Consider the following 13,914-nt stretch of genomic DNA (forward strand, 5'->3'; position numbering starts at 1 on the left):
CAGTGTTACCTAGAAGCGTATCCCCCATCCAGTAGGCATGCTTTTCATTTTTCTGACCCAGATGCAGAACTTTACTCTTATCTTTATTAAACTGCCTACTGCATCTTGTTCTCATTTGCCCATTTTTCCATTGTGTTCAGATATTGTTGAACTCTGTCTCTATCTTCTGGAGTATTTGCCAGTCCTCCCAATTTGGTGTCATCTGCAAAACTGATGAGTAGTCCCTCCACCCCCTCATCTAGATCATTAATAAATATGTTAAAAAGTACCAGGCCGAGCACCGAGCCCTGAAGTACCCCGCTACTCACCTCCCTCCAGTCTGATGAAACACCATTGACAACAGCTCTTTGAGTGCGGTTCTCTAACCAATTCCCTATCCACCTAACTATCTGAAAATCCAGATTGCAGTCTTTCAATTTATCCATCAGAACATCATTGGGAACCGTATCAAAAGCTTTACTAAAATGACATCAACCTAATTTTCACGATCCAGCAAACCTGTCACTTGGTCAAAGAAGGAAACCAGGTTGGTCTGACAGCACCTGTTGGAGACAAATCCATGCTGACTTCCTTGGATCCCCAAATTGTCCTCCAGATGTTTGCAGATCGCTCCCTTTAATATCTGCTCCATTATCTTCCCCACAACAGAGGTCAGACTCATTGGTCTGTAGTTTCCCGGGTCTTCCTTCCTCCCTTTTTTGAAGATCGGAATAACGTTTGCTCTCTTCTCTGACCAGGGCCAGGGCCTTTTTGATCTTGGCCTCAACCTGGTGGAATGAGCTCCCGGAAGAGCTAAGGGCCATGTAAGAGCTTTCCGCTTTCCGCGGGGCCTGCGAAATGGAGCTCTTCCACCAGGTCTTCAGTTGAGACCAAGTTAGGAAGAACTGCTCCTTGGGGACCCAGAAAGCTGCTGCACCATGGGGGATTTGTGACTGTTAGATGTGGGGGCCGGGGGTGGGTACGGTCTAGTGGTTTCATCCTGTTGTTGTGTTTTTATCACCATCTTGGGTTTTTATTGGGATCATATTGTGTATGGGTTTTTAGATTTCTGTAAATGGCCACAAGCTAGTGTTTCTAGGAGTGGCAGTCTAAAAATTTGAGCTGGCAAACAGGCAAACGGTCTCAGTACAAATGAGACTGAGAGATGTTTTTGGCCATCATGCAAGGCCTGACTCAGGAACCATACTTGTGCCATGCATGTGCTTTTCCCCTTAGCACACCTAGATCTTAATCTTACGTAGGGCTCCTGAAGGTCTCCCATTAAAGGGCCTGACCATGTCCATAGAATCATAGAGTCGGAAGGGTCCTCATGGGTCATCTAGTCCAACCCCCTGCACTATGCAGGACACTCACATCCCAATCGCTCATCTACTTTAACCTGCCACCCCCTTGAGCATTCACAGAATCAGCCTCTCCGTCAGATGGCTGTGTTTTAAAATTTCCAAAGATGGAGAACCCACCACCTCCCGAGGAAGCCTGTTCCACTGAGAAACCGCTCTAACTGTCAGGAACTTCTTCCGGATGTTTAGATGGAATTTCTTTTGAATTAATTTAATCCCATTGGTTCTGGTCCGTCCTTCCGGGGCAAGAGAGAACAAACTCTGCTCCATCCTTAATATGGCAGCTTTTAAAATACTTGAAGATGGTTATCAGAACCCCCCTCAGTCCTCTCCAGGCTAAACAGATCAAGCTCCCCCAACCTTTCTTCATATGTCTTGGTCTCCAAACCCCTCACCATCTTTGTTGCCCTCCTCTGGTCACACACCAGTTTGTCAACATCCCTCTTCAACTGGGGTGCCCAAAACTGAACACAGGACTCCAAGTGAGGCTGAACCAGAGTAGAGTACAGTGGAGTACATGTTTGCGTAATTTTGGGAAATCAGCACCAAGTGCCTTAGTTGGTCCCCAGTGCATCATTACAAGGTTTTTGAGGTATGAATAAAGAGGTATTTCTGGAAAATGTAATGGCGGACAGGATAGGAACGAGATGTGATTCCACACAAGGTCTTCTCCGTGGGCGCATGCATTCCAGCTCAAGTTCTGTTTGTTCTGGCAGAAAATGCACAGGAGCAAAGTTGTTCTGACCTTGTTTCTTGCTCCTAAGTCGTAAGTTGTCAGTCACAGGAGAACAGATCTTGTCACATTCCTTTTCTTGGTATCAGGCGTGAGAACGAGCTGGAGCTCCCCCACGACTGGCTGTGCTACTTGGCCCCGGAGATTGTGCGCGAGATGGCTCCGGGGAAGGGGGAGGACAAGCTGCCCTTCTCTAAGGCTGCCGACATCTATGCCTTTGGGTAAGGATGCAGCCCCTGGCTGAAGCTCCGCTGTAGGGGACCAGAGAGACACAAAACGGGTGGGAGAGGTGCCTGGCACTTGCTCTCGGGATCCTGTTCACTAGGCTGCTTTGGACCACCCGTGCTCAGAGTGGTTGGGGACCAGGAGAGTTCAAGGATCCACTTCCAGGTGATCAACAGATGTCTCCCTCTGTTCTGCCGTCAGAGGTATGAGGCAGAAGGCACAAGAGATGGCGTTTTACATGACAGCCTCAAGACCTTTGGAGCTCCTTGTGAGGAACTGGCTTCTAGGATGTGCTGATTTTTTCTAGCTTAAACTTCTGCATCTACAAGCCATCCCCAGATCCTCGACCAAAGGTTCCAGCCCTTGAAAAACCCCCCATGACTCCCGTGCCTTCACAAGACTGCCGAAGACACCTGTTAATTCTCCAGGGAAAGAGCCCCAGGACGGTTTTCATAGCATGTGTCAGGTGACATCTGTTTCTTTATAGTCCACCTTTTTCACTGAGACTCTCAAGGCAGCTTACCAAACATAAAAGGCAGTTCAAACAAACAGCAAAGATCTGCAATAAAAATGTGGTAGGACTGGGATTACAGGCAAGCAACACAAACACAATGCAAATAGCTGAGCTGCATGAAATGTGCAGAAAGAGGAATGCAAAAGTAGAAGACAGGGTGGCCAAAGGAAAATGATACAACAGCCCCCCCCCCCCAGCCGTCTCATCCCATTGATAAAAATGCCTCCTTAACGGTGAGGTTTTCCCATGGAAGTGGCCACCTCTGACAGGCCATTCCGCAAGGCAGGAGCCACAGCAGAGGGTGAACAAGCAGTTGTTGCTCCCATCCAGCTGCAGGGATGGATGGGCAAGTCTGAAATATTCCACAGGCACAACACTGCAGCGGAGAATAGAAAAACCAGACGTCTCATGGCATCACCATTCAAAGATGTCAAGACCCCAGTTAGGATTCCGCCTCACAGTTTGAGACCTGAAAGTCCACGATTGAGACTCTCCTGGTCCTGGAGTCACTGGACAGTCCTTTGCTGCAATTTTAGATTAGATATTTTGCTTTGGATTTCCTTGCTTCCTTTGCTTCCTTCCTTCCTTCCTTCCTTCCTTCCTTCCTTCCTTCCTTCCTTCCTTCCTTCCTTCCTTCCTTCCTTCCTTCCTTCCTTCCTTCCTTCCTTCCTTCCTTCCTTCCTTCCTTCCTTCCTTTCTTTCTTTCTTTCTTTCTTTCTTTCTTTCTTTCTTTCTTTCTTTCTTTCTTTCTTTCTTTCTTTCTTGTAGACTGTGTGGCCCCTAATACTGTATTGGGAAAACTCCAAATCCCTGACAAATAGAACTCATGTGAATCTTGGGCTGGGGAGACACAGATTGACCATGACATTTACTGTGGGACCCTGAGCTGGGGATTCATTCATTCATTCTCTCTTTCTCAATCCTTGTTTTCCCAGGACTGTGTGGTATGAGCTCCAGGCCCGAGAGTGGCCGTTCAAGAACCAGCCAGCTGAAGCCTTGATTTGGCAGATTGGGAGCGGGGAGGGGATGAAGCAGGTCCTCTCCACAAGCGGATTGGGGAAAGAAGTTGGCGTAAGTGGATGCGTGTCCTTCTGACATTGGTGGCTCTAGCACAGAACACCCTTCCATTTAATCTACCCCTTCTGCCTTCCTCTCCCAATCTCCAAGTCCATTATTGCTGTACCTAGAATTTCTTTCACATTCTTCTCCCAGCAGTGGTTCCCTGTCTCCTCTTTGTCTCGCGTTAGAATTCCCAAGCAGCCATGAAGCCCATTCGGTGCTCTGTCAAAGAGCATAACTCACAAAGATGTGATGACAAGAAGAGGAAGAAGAAGAGTTTGTTCTTATATGCCGCTTTTCTCTACCCGAAAGAGGCTCAAAGCGGCTTACCCTTCCCATTCCTCTCCCCACAACAGACACCCTGTGAGGTGGGTGAGGCTGAGAGAGCACTGATATCACTGCCCGGTCAGAACAGTTTTATCAGTGCTGTGGGGAGCCCAAGGTCACCCAGCTGGCTGCATGTGGGGGAGCGCAGAATCGAACCCGGCATGCCAGATTAGAAGTCCCCACTCCTAACCACTCCACCAAGCTGGCTCTCTACACAATAACCCAGTGGTTGCCCAGCAAACTCTGCTTCCTCCTTTCACCGCTTCCTGGGGTCTCGCTGCAGAATCCGAACCATCCGGTCCGCATTAAGTCAGAGCTTTCGCAAAGATGTTAGTGTTGCCTAGTTCAGCATCCAGGTAACAGACAATGTTGTCGCCTTCCAGGAAATCCTCTCCGCATGCTGGTCTTTCGACTTCAGTGAACGGCCCAGCTTCACGCTCCTGATGGAAATGCTTGAAAAACTGCCAAAGCTCAACCGGAGGCTCTCCCACCCAGGACACTTCTGGAAGTCCGCCGAGTACGTATTGCCTGGTCCTGGTGTGCTCGGCTGGGGCTTGAAGGGGACCACGTTTCATTGTCTGCCCATGACCAGTGAAGGGAGCCACCTGCAGGGCAAAAACCTGGGCAGGTTCCCAAGACTTGAATTTAACAAATACCCCCCAACAAGTGTGTGCACATTTCCCCAGAAGTCTGTCCCACTGATGTCGGTGGTTCTCATAATCTGAGTAAACATGCATAGGACCGATAGAGTGATGTTGGGCTGGGAGAAGGGAGGCCTGAGGAGGAATCTCCCTGGCCACCTCATTGGGCACGTCTGCTGTGGCGTTTCGTGTGCCCCGGTGACTCTTTCAGAAGCTTCCTGCTTCCCTCTTCTCCAACAGGGCTGGCGCTTAGCTCGATCTCCCTCCTGCTGCAGAGGGCCAGCCTTCTTCTGTTCCCACTTGGGGGCATGTGTAAATGTGGGGCCCAAGAGGACCAGCGACATTTCCTTTTGACCTCTGCCCTTCTGCCAAGGAGTCCCAGGTGGCCTCATAGGAAGGCCAGCTTCAGGAAGCTCAGGGAAAGCAGCTGGCCCAGACTTCCCCAGCCAGCCTCATTCTCCTCACTTACATTCAGCTACTTAAAACACTGACAAATAACCAGAGCCCAAAGTGAGTCCCAACCATAAAATCAGAACACATCATTCTAGAAGAAAGAATGAAAACAACTGGCCAAATCCTGCTGGGATGGGGTCTCCCGAGTGCCTCGCTTCACCCCCCTGGCCCTGACAGAAGCGTTGCAGAGGACCCAGGGGCCCAATGAGTCCAGTGCTGACGGTTCTCCCAGGGACATCTCCAGTGCAGGGATGTCTCCCGTCCACAGAGCGGCATGATCGGGGCAAGGGCCAGTGAGATCCCTAAGCTGTCGCAGCCCCCCGCCTCCCTCCACCCCTCGCCCCCCCGGTCACAGGCCTCTCTCTGGTGTTTGTCTGAGCCCTGCTCTTCTTTTAACTGCACCTGTGAATTACTAACACTGTTTTCTTGTCTCTTTCTTGCCTTCCGTCCTCTCTTGTAGGTTGTAGCTACAGGACAATAACTGGCTTGCATGCTTCCTTGTCTCCTAACCTACTCAGCAGCTGGGACAGCCCCCCTTGCCCCACACACGTGTGCACGCACCACTTGCACAGTGCTGCCCCTCTTTAGGCCCCAGGAGGGCCCCCGAGGCTTCTGTGACTCCCCTCTGCTCCTGCCTCTGCTGGTTTGTCATAATGGTTTCCTGTCAGCAAGGACTCTGTTGCTCTCCTAACAAGAACGGGGCTCCAGTGTTGCCCTCCTCTGGCTGAAGTTTTTCCAACCAATTAGAAGCTGTGCTGCTCTTTCTCGTCCCTTTTCTCTTCTCTTGGAGTGACCCCAGTGGTGATTTCTCACATTTTTACTACCAAAATAATAAGCAAGACCAGACAGCATTCTGTGCTTGCATTTTGGATGAGATTTAAAAAACAACAACAACAGTGTGGTCAATGTACATTTGTGTGTCTGGTCAAAAGAACATCACAAGTTGCTCAGTTGTAAAAATGTAGCTTCAGCTGAGAAAACGACTGGTGCGTCTGGGTCCTTTTCTCCCCTCCCAGAAGTAAGTGGTGAAAAACAAAACACACACACACACACACACACACACACACACAGAAATGCAGTTGCTTAATCATGTGGGCTTTGGTTGCTTGGATTGATGAATTTGTCACAGCATGAATTTGTAGAATAGCTTGTTTAAAAGAATTCAGGGTTAGTTTTCAGGAGATGCCCAGAGCTGGAAAGCATTCCCTCTCCCTGAGAAAGAAATGCCTCTTCCGAATGTGGGCCCTTTGCATAGGGCAGGGGCGGCCAAACTGTGTCTCTCCAGATGCCCATGGACTACAATTCCCATGAGCCCTTGGAAAGAAATGCTGGTAGGGGCTCACAGGAATTGTAGTCCACGGACATCTGGAGAGCCACAGTTTGGCTGCTGGGGTTGGACTTGGGAGAGGCAGTTCCTCTGGCGTGTGTGACAGGAGGAGGCAGGCCAGTCTCCCTGGGGCCAAAAGGCACACCTCCCAGCAGAAGGCCTGCCTGCCTGCCTGCCTGAGAGCAGGATGAGTTTCTGGTGCAGCTTTCCAAAAAAAGAAGAAATCAGGGGTAGCTTTTGAGTTGCCAGAGTTGTGTGTTTAATTGGCTAGTCTAGCCCGCTGACTCAATTTCTCAACCTTATTTTATTATTCCCATCTATGTCTTCCTGGCAACATTGGAAATGTTTCCAAAGTTCCTGCCAACTGTCCTACCCCCCCCCCCCCCAGCACAGAGGGGACTGAAATCTGGCCATTGGGATGAAGCAAAAACGCTTCCCCAGAGGGCTGTTTCATCCCTGATGTTCTTATTCTCTGGAGATGACCTCTAGGAAAGGAACTGGGAGACATACATGGTGGCAAGGGGAAGCCAGGGTGGGAGGGCCTCGTAGGCCTTCCTCCTCCTCCTCCTCGTGTGCATTTCCTCCCTTCCCGATTCAGCACAGGGTGGTTCTGCCATGCCAGCACTCGGGCCAGTTCTTTTCCCAAGTCAGCCCAGCAAGTCAGGCCTTGGCACCGTGGGCACAGGCCAGATGCCCCACTGGAGACTGAGCTGTTTCTTGCTGCCTCTGGCCGGGGGGCATGGGAGGGACCAAGCCCCAGGAACTCGCCCAGCCTTCCCCCACTGTGTGCAGGGAGGTCTCCTGTTGACAGAGGTGCTGCGGGCGTTTCCAGGACCGGCCCTGGCCCTGCCGTTGCTCCCTGCTGGGGGGAACCATCCAAGGTGGTTTAGCTATTGCAGTAGCTCTGGTGGAAGACCTGAGTTCAGATGCTGAAACAGCCTTGAACTACTCTGGGTGACTTTCTCTCCTAGCCTAACCCACCTTGAAGGGTTGTTGTGAGGAGAAATAGAGCAATGGAGAATGATGGCTTCTTGGAGAAAGGGCATTTTCAAAAAGGGCTAGATCCTTGGAGGTGTGATCAGAGTCTTGGAAGCACCCTTTTCAAGATGGAAGGTGAAGCCGTGAGTTTGGGGTTGCTGTTAGCAGTGGTCGGGTGATTGTGGGGCAGAAATGGCCCACAGTGAGGCAGGCCTCAGAGTTTTTGTCCCTCCAATAAATAATATGTGCCAGAGAATTGCTGTATGACTTGTTTCCTAAGTTATCCTAGAAGGTTTATGCTGCTCAGCCCGGTTTGAAACCTACCTTCAGCCCAGGTTGACTTCTGTGGACAAAAAAGGCTCTTCTGAAGAGGAATGGTTGGAGCTCGGCCAAGGGGAGAGGGTGCCGTGCAGCCCGTGGGGTGGCCTCAGGCCATCGATGGGGGCGTCTGTTTCCTGCACTTGCTCAGGAGTCAGCGGGTGGACTTCCCGTGTCCCTCCATGGCTGGTTGTAGGCCTCTTGTTTCGGAAGAAGAGCAATGTGAATGTGATTGAAGACCATGGGTTTCTCACAGCTGAATTTATTTACCTAGATAAAAAGGAAGTCAAAAGATAAACCACACCCATCTCTGATGCCTGATTTCTTTCTGGCCAATAAGAAATGGACTTTTTTGCTTTTTCAGCCAGAGCGGGGGGGGGGGGGCAGATTTTATCTTCACTTCAAGTATCCAAATTTTCTATTTTAACTAGAAAATAACTATAGTATTTGTAATTAGTTGGAAACCTATAAGGGGAAAGTGGTTTTAAATGTTGTCTGTACTGTGTGACGGCAGTTTGGTTTCTATCACATCAATAAGACTGGAAGCCTCTTTATTTCTGTCTTTTCCTTTTCCTTTTGTTTGTATTTTACAAGGTCTACGAAATATTATTTTGGGGTGGGGGTGGGGAGTCACTTCTCCTGCCAGGCACGACAGAGGCTCCAAACACTGTTGGGGGTTTCCTCCAAGGGAGACGAGCCTCCTGGATGAAAGAGCCCTGAGCCTTCCCCAGGGGAGCTTTTTGGGTTTCCTCGGCCAGACCCGGCTCCTGCCCCCCAACCCCTCTTCTTCCCCCTTCGCACAGTGATTCAGAGTGTAACCACTTGATTTATTTTTCCTTCGTTTCTCCCCCACCCCTTTTTCTTTAGCATCAACAATAGCAAAGGGGTCATCCGATTCGAACGGTTTGCCTTGGGAGATTTGGAGTCGAGCAGTCAAAAGATTTAGTCCGGTCTCTTTATGGTCCTTATTCACACTTTCTGCCTGCATCACCTGAACATTTCTGTGGGTAAATCTTCATGGCATCTTCCCAAATAACAGGAGGGGGGGGGGTGTGCAAGGCCTGCCTCCCCCCCCCAGGGGCACCCAGCACTATTTCATCCACACTCTCATGCTTGCCTCTGAGTTCTGGTGCAGCATCAGCAACTTTACTTTTTAAAAAATGTTTACATTCTGATTTTTTTCCTGTGTGAATTTTAATGGTTAATTATAAATGTGACATAAAGCTTTTTTATTTAAAAAATGCGCTCTTATTTTGCAAATGTTTAAGTAGCACTGTAAAAACAAACTATTTCATCAGTGAATTATCTGTGGTCTGAATTTATGCCGAGCCATTTGAGGTGGTGCATTGCGTGTCCCACACAGGATATCTGCGCTACAGTTTAATCCAGAGTGGGACTGAGTTCAAGGCCCTGGCTTGACTACGCCACCCCCACCCCCGCCTTGATTGCAGGGACCTGTCCCTCTGGTGGGGCTCCATCTGCAGCATGCCTTCACATTTCCCAGCCCTTGAGAACCGCACTACAACTGCAGAGCTGGAAAGGAGGGTGGTTTTTTTCTGTGGCCAGCGCTCCTGGTGAATTCCTCGCTCGGAGGTGACTGGCCTGTGATGGTATCCCTGCAAGCACTGAATCTAGACTTTGGCATAGAAACCAGCATTTTGGCTGCTGTTTTTTTTGCCTCAAGGACCAAAGACACAGTGTACCCTTGCTGTGCAAAACAGAAAAAAAATTGGGTGATGACAACTCTTCTTGATAAGAATTTCTACAATATAGAAAAAGTTTGTCCAATACTTCAAGAGAACAAACATAACGCCTGCAGTTCTACAGAAGTGCGCAACTGGAGGGATGCCACTGGAATCCGGACGCGGGTCCGATATAGCCTGCGTTTCGCTTGCAGCTGCTGCCTCAGTGAACCTCGACAATTATAACATAAATCCAAATGTACAATAAATACAGAATAACAGCAGCCATGTATACATACTGTATTTGCTGGCGTATACTTTCCCCCCCTGAAAAACATGCCTCCAAGTGGGGGGGTCGTCCTCTACGCCGGGTGCCCTTCAGTTGGGATAGACAGAGCTGCCCACAGTGGCCTCCCGATGCCCGCCCACCTCATCCTACGTACCATCCAGGATCGCGCGGGATCCAGCACGGCCGTGGCGGGTCATCAGCGCGGCCACGGTGAGCATCAGTAGCGAGACAGGGGAGCCAGCCTTTTCGGCGTGACCGGCCCGTTCTGCTCGGCGGGAAGCAGTGGCGCTCCAGCACGCCCCTTGTCTACGCAGAGCTCGCACATGCGCACTTGCGCACTAGTGCCGGTCACAGGGAGATGCAGGGGTGTGCCGGGTATATAACAAACTCTGTATTTTGAGTGGAAATGTTGGGGGGTCGTCTTATACGCCCAGTCATCTTATATGCCAGCAAATACGGTAAGTACCAAATGTTAATAAGAAACGTGAAAATTAAACTGATGCTTCCCCAACCAAAAACATTTTAGCCTAGAGGCCCCTAGGTAAGATTTATGTCTCTGTGGAAATCTTGTTTCTACAAAAATACAAGAAATGACACATCATTCCTTGTATTTTTGTAGAACCAAGAAGATTTCTACTAGGATATGGATGTTATCTAGAGACCTCCAAACACTCGTTCAGTGAAGTTTTTAGTTCGCTAAACTTCAGTTTAATTTTCACAGGTTTCTCCTGGCAGTCTTTGCTGGTCCCACATTTGGATTGTGGCATCCCTACAGTTACACAACGCTTTTGTAGAATTGTAATATTACATTTTTTGTTTCAAAGATCATGAGTCTTTGGAGGGAATGTGGACTGACTATAAAGGACCAGGTGAAAGGGGCGAGCCAAAGGCAGGGTGTGCCATTCTCCCGCACTCCCTCCTAGCTGACCTTCCCGCCTCCCTGGGCTGCCTTCACTTGTGCTCTCCTCCCACCATGTAGGAATTAGGAGATTCAGTTGCTGAAAGATGCATCTTTACAAACATAAGATTTATGCCAGTTTGCTGGTTTGACATAATTCCAGGTGCAAATTTTTAAAGCTAACTGGTTGCTGATTTTTGTAGGAATATGAATTCAATTTAAATGGCTTTTTAAATGCAGATCTTCCAGGAGCATGTTACGATTTTACTTGTGAGCCTGACAGTGGGTCTGGATCAAGTGCATCCCTCTATAGACCCCCCTGAAATGATCCAGGAGGAAAAGGAAGTGACAGGGGTGGCCTGTGAGACTGCGGGGTCTTCTTCCCCCCACCTCTGTAGCTTCTGGTAAGCAGAGAGACAGGGGGAGGGTTATATTTCTTGAGTTGGGTGTCAAAGGTAATTGTGACCTTAAAGGACAATTTGTTAAGCTGCTCTGTTTGCAGTTTTAAATCCTGTCTCTTCATGGTGTGGCATATCTGAAAGAGGAATCAATACACTGTTCTTCCTTTCCCCCCTAAATTATTCTTCTCCTTTTTAACATTAGAAGAAGCACCACCCGGAGCTGGCTTGCTGGGCGGGCAGTGTATAAATTGAATAAATAAACTAATTAGTAGTCACCTCACAGGCATTGTCCAGTGCCCCTTTTCTAAGTGTGCCCCTTTTCTAAGTGTCCTTTGGTGCAGCTAGTTGCTTACTGTAGAAGAACAGGCATGATGGCAGCATTAGAGTTGACAGGCGTTTTGGCAGACTCTCTGTTGGTACCTCAGCAGGGGAAGTGGCTTTAGACAACTGCCTGCCCCTCTGGAGTTGGCAGATCTGATTGTTTTAGAAGAGGGGGTCACATGATTAGAAGCCCCCGCTGTCCTCCGGAAACAGCCCTAACTGTGCTGGGTTTGGGTAAGTGGCCTCCTCAGCTTCTTGACCTGAAAAATTCCTTCCAGGTTTGTTAGCTTGGTTCAAATTGATGACCTACAGAAGGCAAGCGAGCTTTCTGTCGAGCCTCTGCCATGGTAGTTCTCTAACTGCCCCTTCTGTGAGGCAAAAGCCAGAGGGAGCCCCCAGTCCTGGTGGAGAGCGTGGGCTGCTTTGCCGTTCTGACCAGTTGGCAGCTCTCTGCTGGACCGCACAGCACTGCAATCCCTCGCCTTGGGATGGTCTTGCAGGCACAGGGAGCCACGCTGCAGAGCATTCCCACAGCATAGCCATATGGCAATGGCCAGCTGTGGCTTTCCACCCCCTCCTCCTCGGGAGCAAGGGCCCTGTGTTGCCAGGCAGTCTCCTCCTTGGTAGGCAGGATGCCACACAATGGCTGCCAAGATTTCCTTGAGGAGAAGGGAGAGGGAAATGGGGTGGGGGGTGGATTGCCCATGCTGGATGAAGCCAGACTCCCTGGATCCAGCATTCTGCTCCTACCAACTGGCATCCTGATACTTACGACTGCTCATCATCCCGGCCTCTGATGCTCAGGTAGGCTACTTCTGTACATGGAGTAGGAAAGAGCAGTGTCCAGGAGCACCTTCAGTCGTGACCATATCTGTGGCTCTCCCCCAGAAGTTCCTCCCCTGCCACAGACCTCGTCCTCCCTGAAGGTGCTCCTGGACTCTGCTGCTGCAGCTGACAGGCTCACAGGGCCACCCGTCTGGACCTGGACGGGGAGGGCCTGCTTGAGCTTCCATGAGTCCCTCCACAGATTTTGTCTAATGCCCTTTTTTACTGTTCCCTGGATTTTAAAAATGGATGTCTCTTCAGAAACTGTTGACAAGCAGCGAATATTGATCCTCCTTTGTTTACGCTGGTTTAAATAATTTTCCCAGCTGTGCTAATGAGAGGGAGGCTGCCTGGGACCCCCCCCCCCGCCGCCGCCCTGTCTTGCTGCCCTTGTGGTGACGGAAGGGGAGGGCGTTGTGCAAGACCAGAACCCCCATGGGAGAGAAAGAGAAAATGTGAAGAAGCGCGGCTGGATTGTGAAAGAGATTTTCTTAGCCACAACTTCAGCCGTGTGTGTAAAATGAAGTCTGTCATATTAGTGAAATTTGACATTTATTTTCTTTTCAAATGTAATGTAAACTTTGTACAGTAAATATATATAAATATATAAATATATTTTCTATCAAGTTTGTCTTCCAGAACAGCTATTAATTTAATTTAAAAATATTCGTATTAACCAAGAGTTCTGTATTAGTTCACGCATCTGGCAAAAAAATGTAAGAGACATGCTGATGAAATTCTAAATACTTGAGGGTCCTTTAAAGAGAATAAACCTTTGCTCTGGATGAAACAAATGGAAGTTATGGCTTTTATTTTTTTAAACCTTTCTAGCTTTATCAAAGAGCCACTTGTGTCACAGAGTGGTAAGGCAGCAGGCATGCAGTCTGAAAGCTCTGCCCATGAGGCTGGGAGTTCCATCCCAGCAGCCAGCTCAAGGTTGACTCAGCCTTCCACCCTTCCGAGGTCGGTAAAATGAGTACCCAGCTTGCTGCTGGGGGGTAAACGGTAATGACTGGGGAAGGCACTGGCAAACCACCCCGTATTGAGTCTGCCATGAAAACGCTAGAGGGCGTCACCCCAAGGGCCAGACATGACCCGGTGCTTGCACAGGGGATACCTTTACCTTTATCGATAGGAATCCGTGTTTGAAGGGGGCCCAGTTGGAATGACTGATTTCTACCTCCCAGATGCAGTTGTGGTTCCAAGCAAAGCCCCGCAGAACATCAAAACGACCCAGGTCTCCAATCAATTTTATTTAAATGGTCTTAACCAGAGCAACATAAAACACAACATAGAAACAAATAGAATAAAAGAGGAGGGGGGAAACAAACTCTTATCCATAAAACTGGAATAAAACAGGACAATCCCAATATACACATTTCACAGAAATCTTACCCTGCCACGAGATGACGGGCTTTACAGGTAGTAGCACAAAACTTTGCTGTAACAGCTGACGTTTTTACAGTGTTTTTACCAGCACAGAGTCAGAACAGCTAGAAAACATTTTAAACACAGGAGTGTTAATTTTAAAAGGATATCACTGTTAAAAGAACAGCGCAATAAATCATGTTCTATGATTTTAA

General features: G+C 49.1%; 1 protein-coding gene across 1 annotated transcript in view; it reads left to right on the forward strand.

Moving 5' to 3' along the window:
* KSR1 (kinase suppressor of ras 1) overlaps window positions 1-13,125 on the forward strand; it is a 168,351-nt gene extending 155,226 nt beyond the window's left edge. Inside the window, exons 17-20 of the mRNA XM_077311439.1 lie at window positions 2,163-2,294; window positions 3,748-3,883; window positions 4,582-4,715; window positions 8,783-13,125. Coding sequence (XP_077167554.1) covers window positions 2,163-2,294; window positions 3,748-3,883; window positions 4,582-4,715; window positions 8,783-8,861 — 481 coding nt within the window. The 3' untranslated portion in view covers window positions 8,862-13,125. The remainder of the gene's footprint in view (window positions 1-2,162; window positions 2,295-3,747; window positions 3,884-4,581; window positions 4,716-8,782) is intronic.
* Window positions 13,126-13,914: the final 789 nt, after the last annotated feature.

Source organism: Paroedura picta, chromosome 15, assembly GCF_049243985.1.
Source record: "Paroedura picta isolate Pp20150507F chromosome 15, Ppicta_v3.0, whole genome shotgun sequence".
Classification (NCBI taxonomy): Eukaryota; Metazoa; Chordata; class Lepidosauria; order Squamata; family Gekkonidae; genus Paroedura; species Paroedura picta.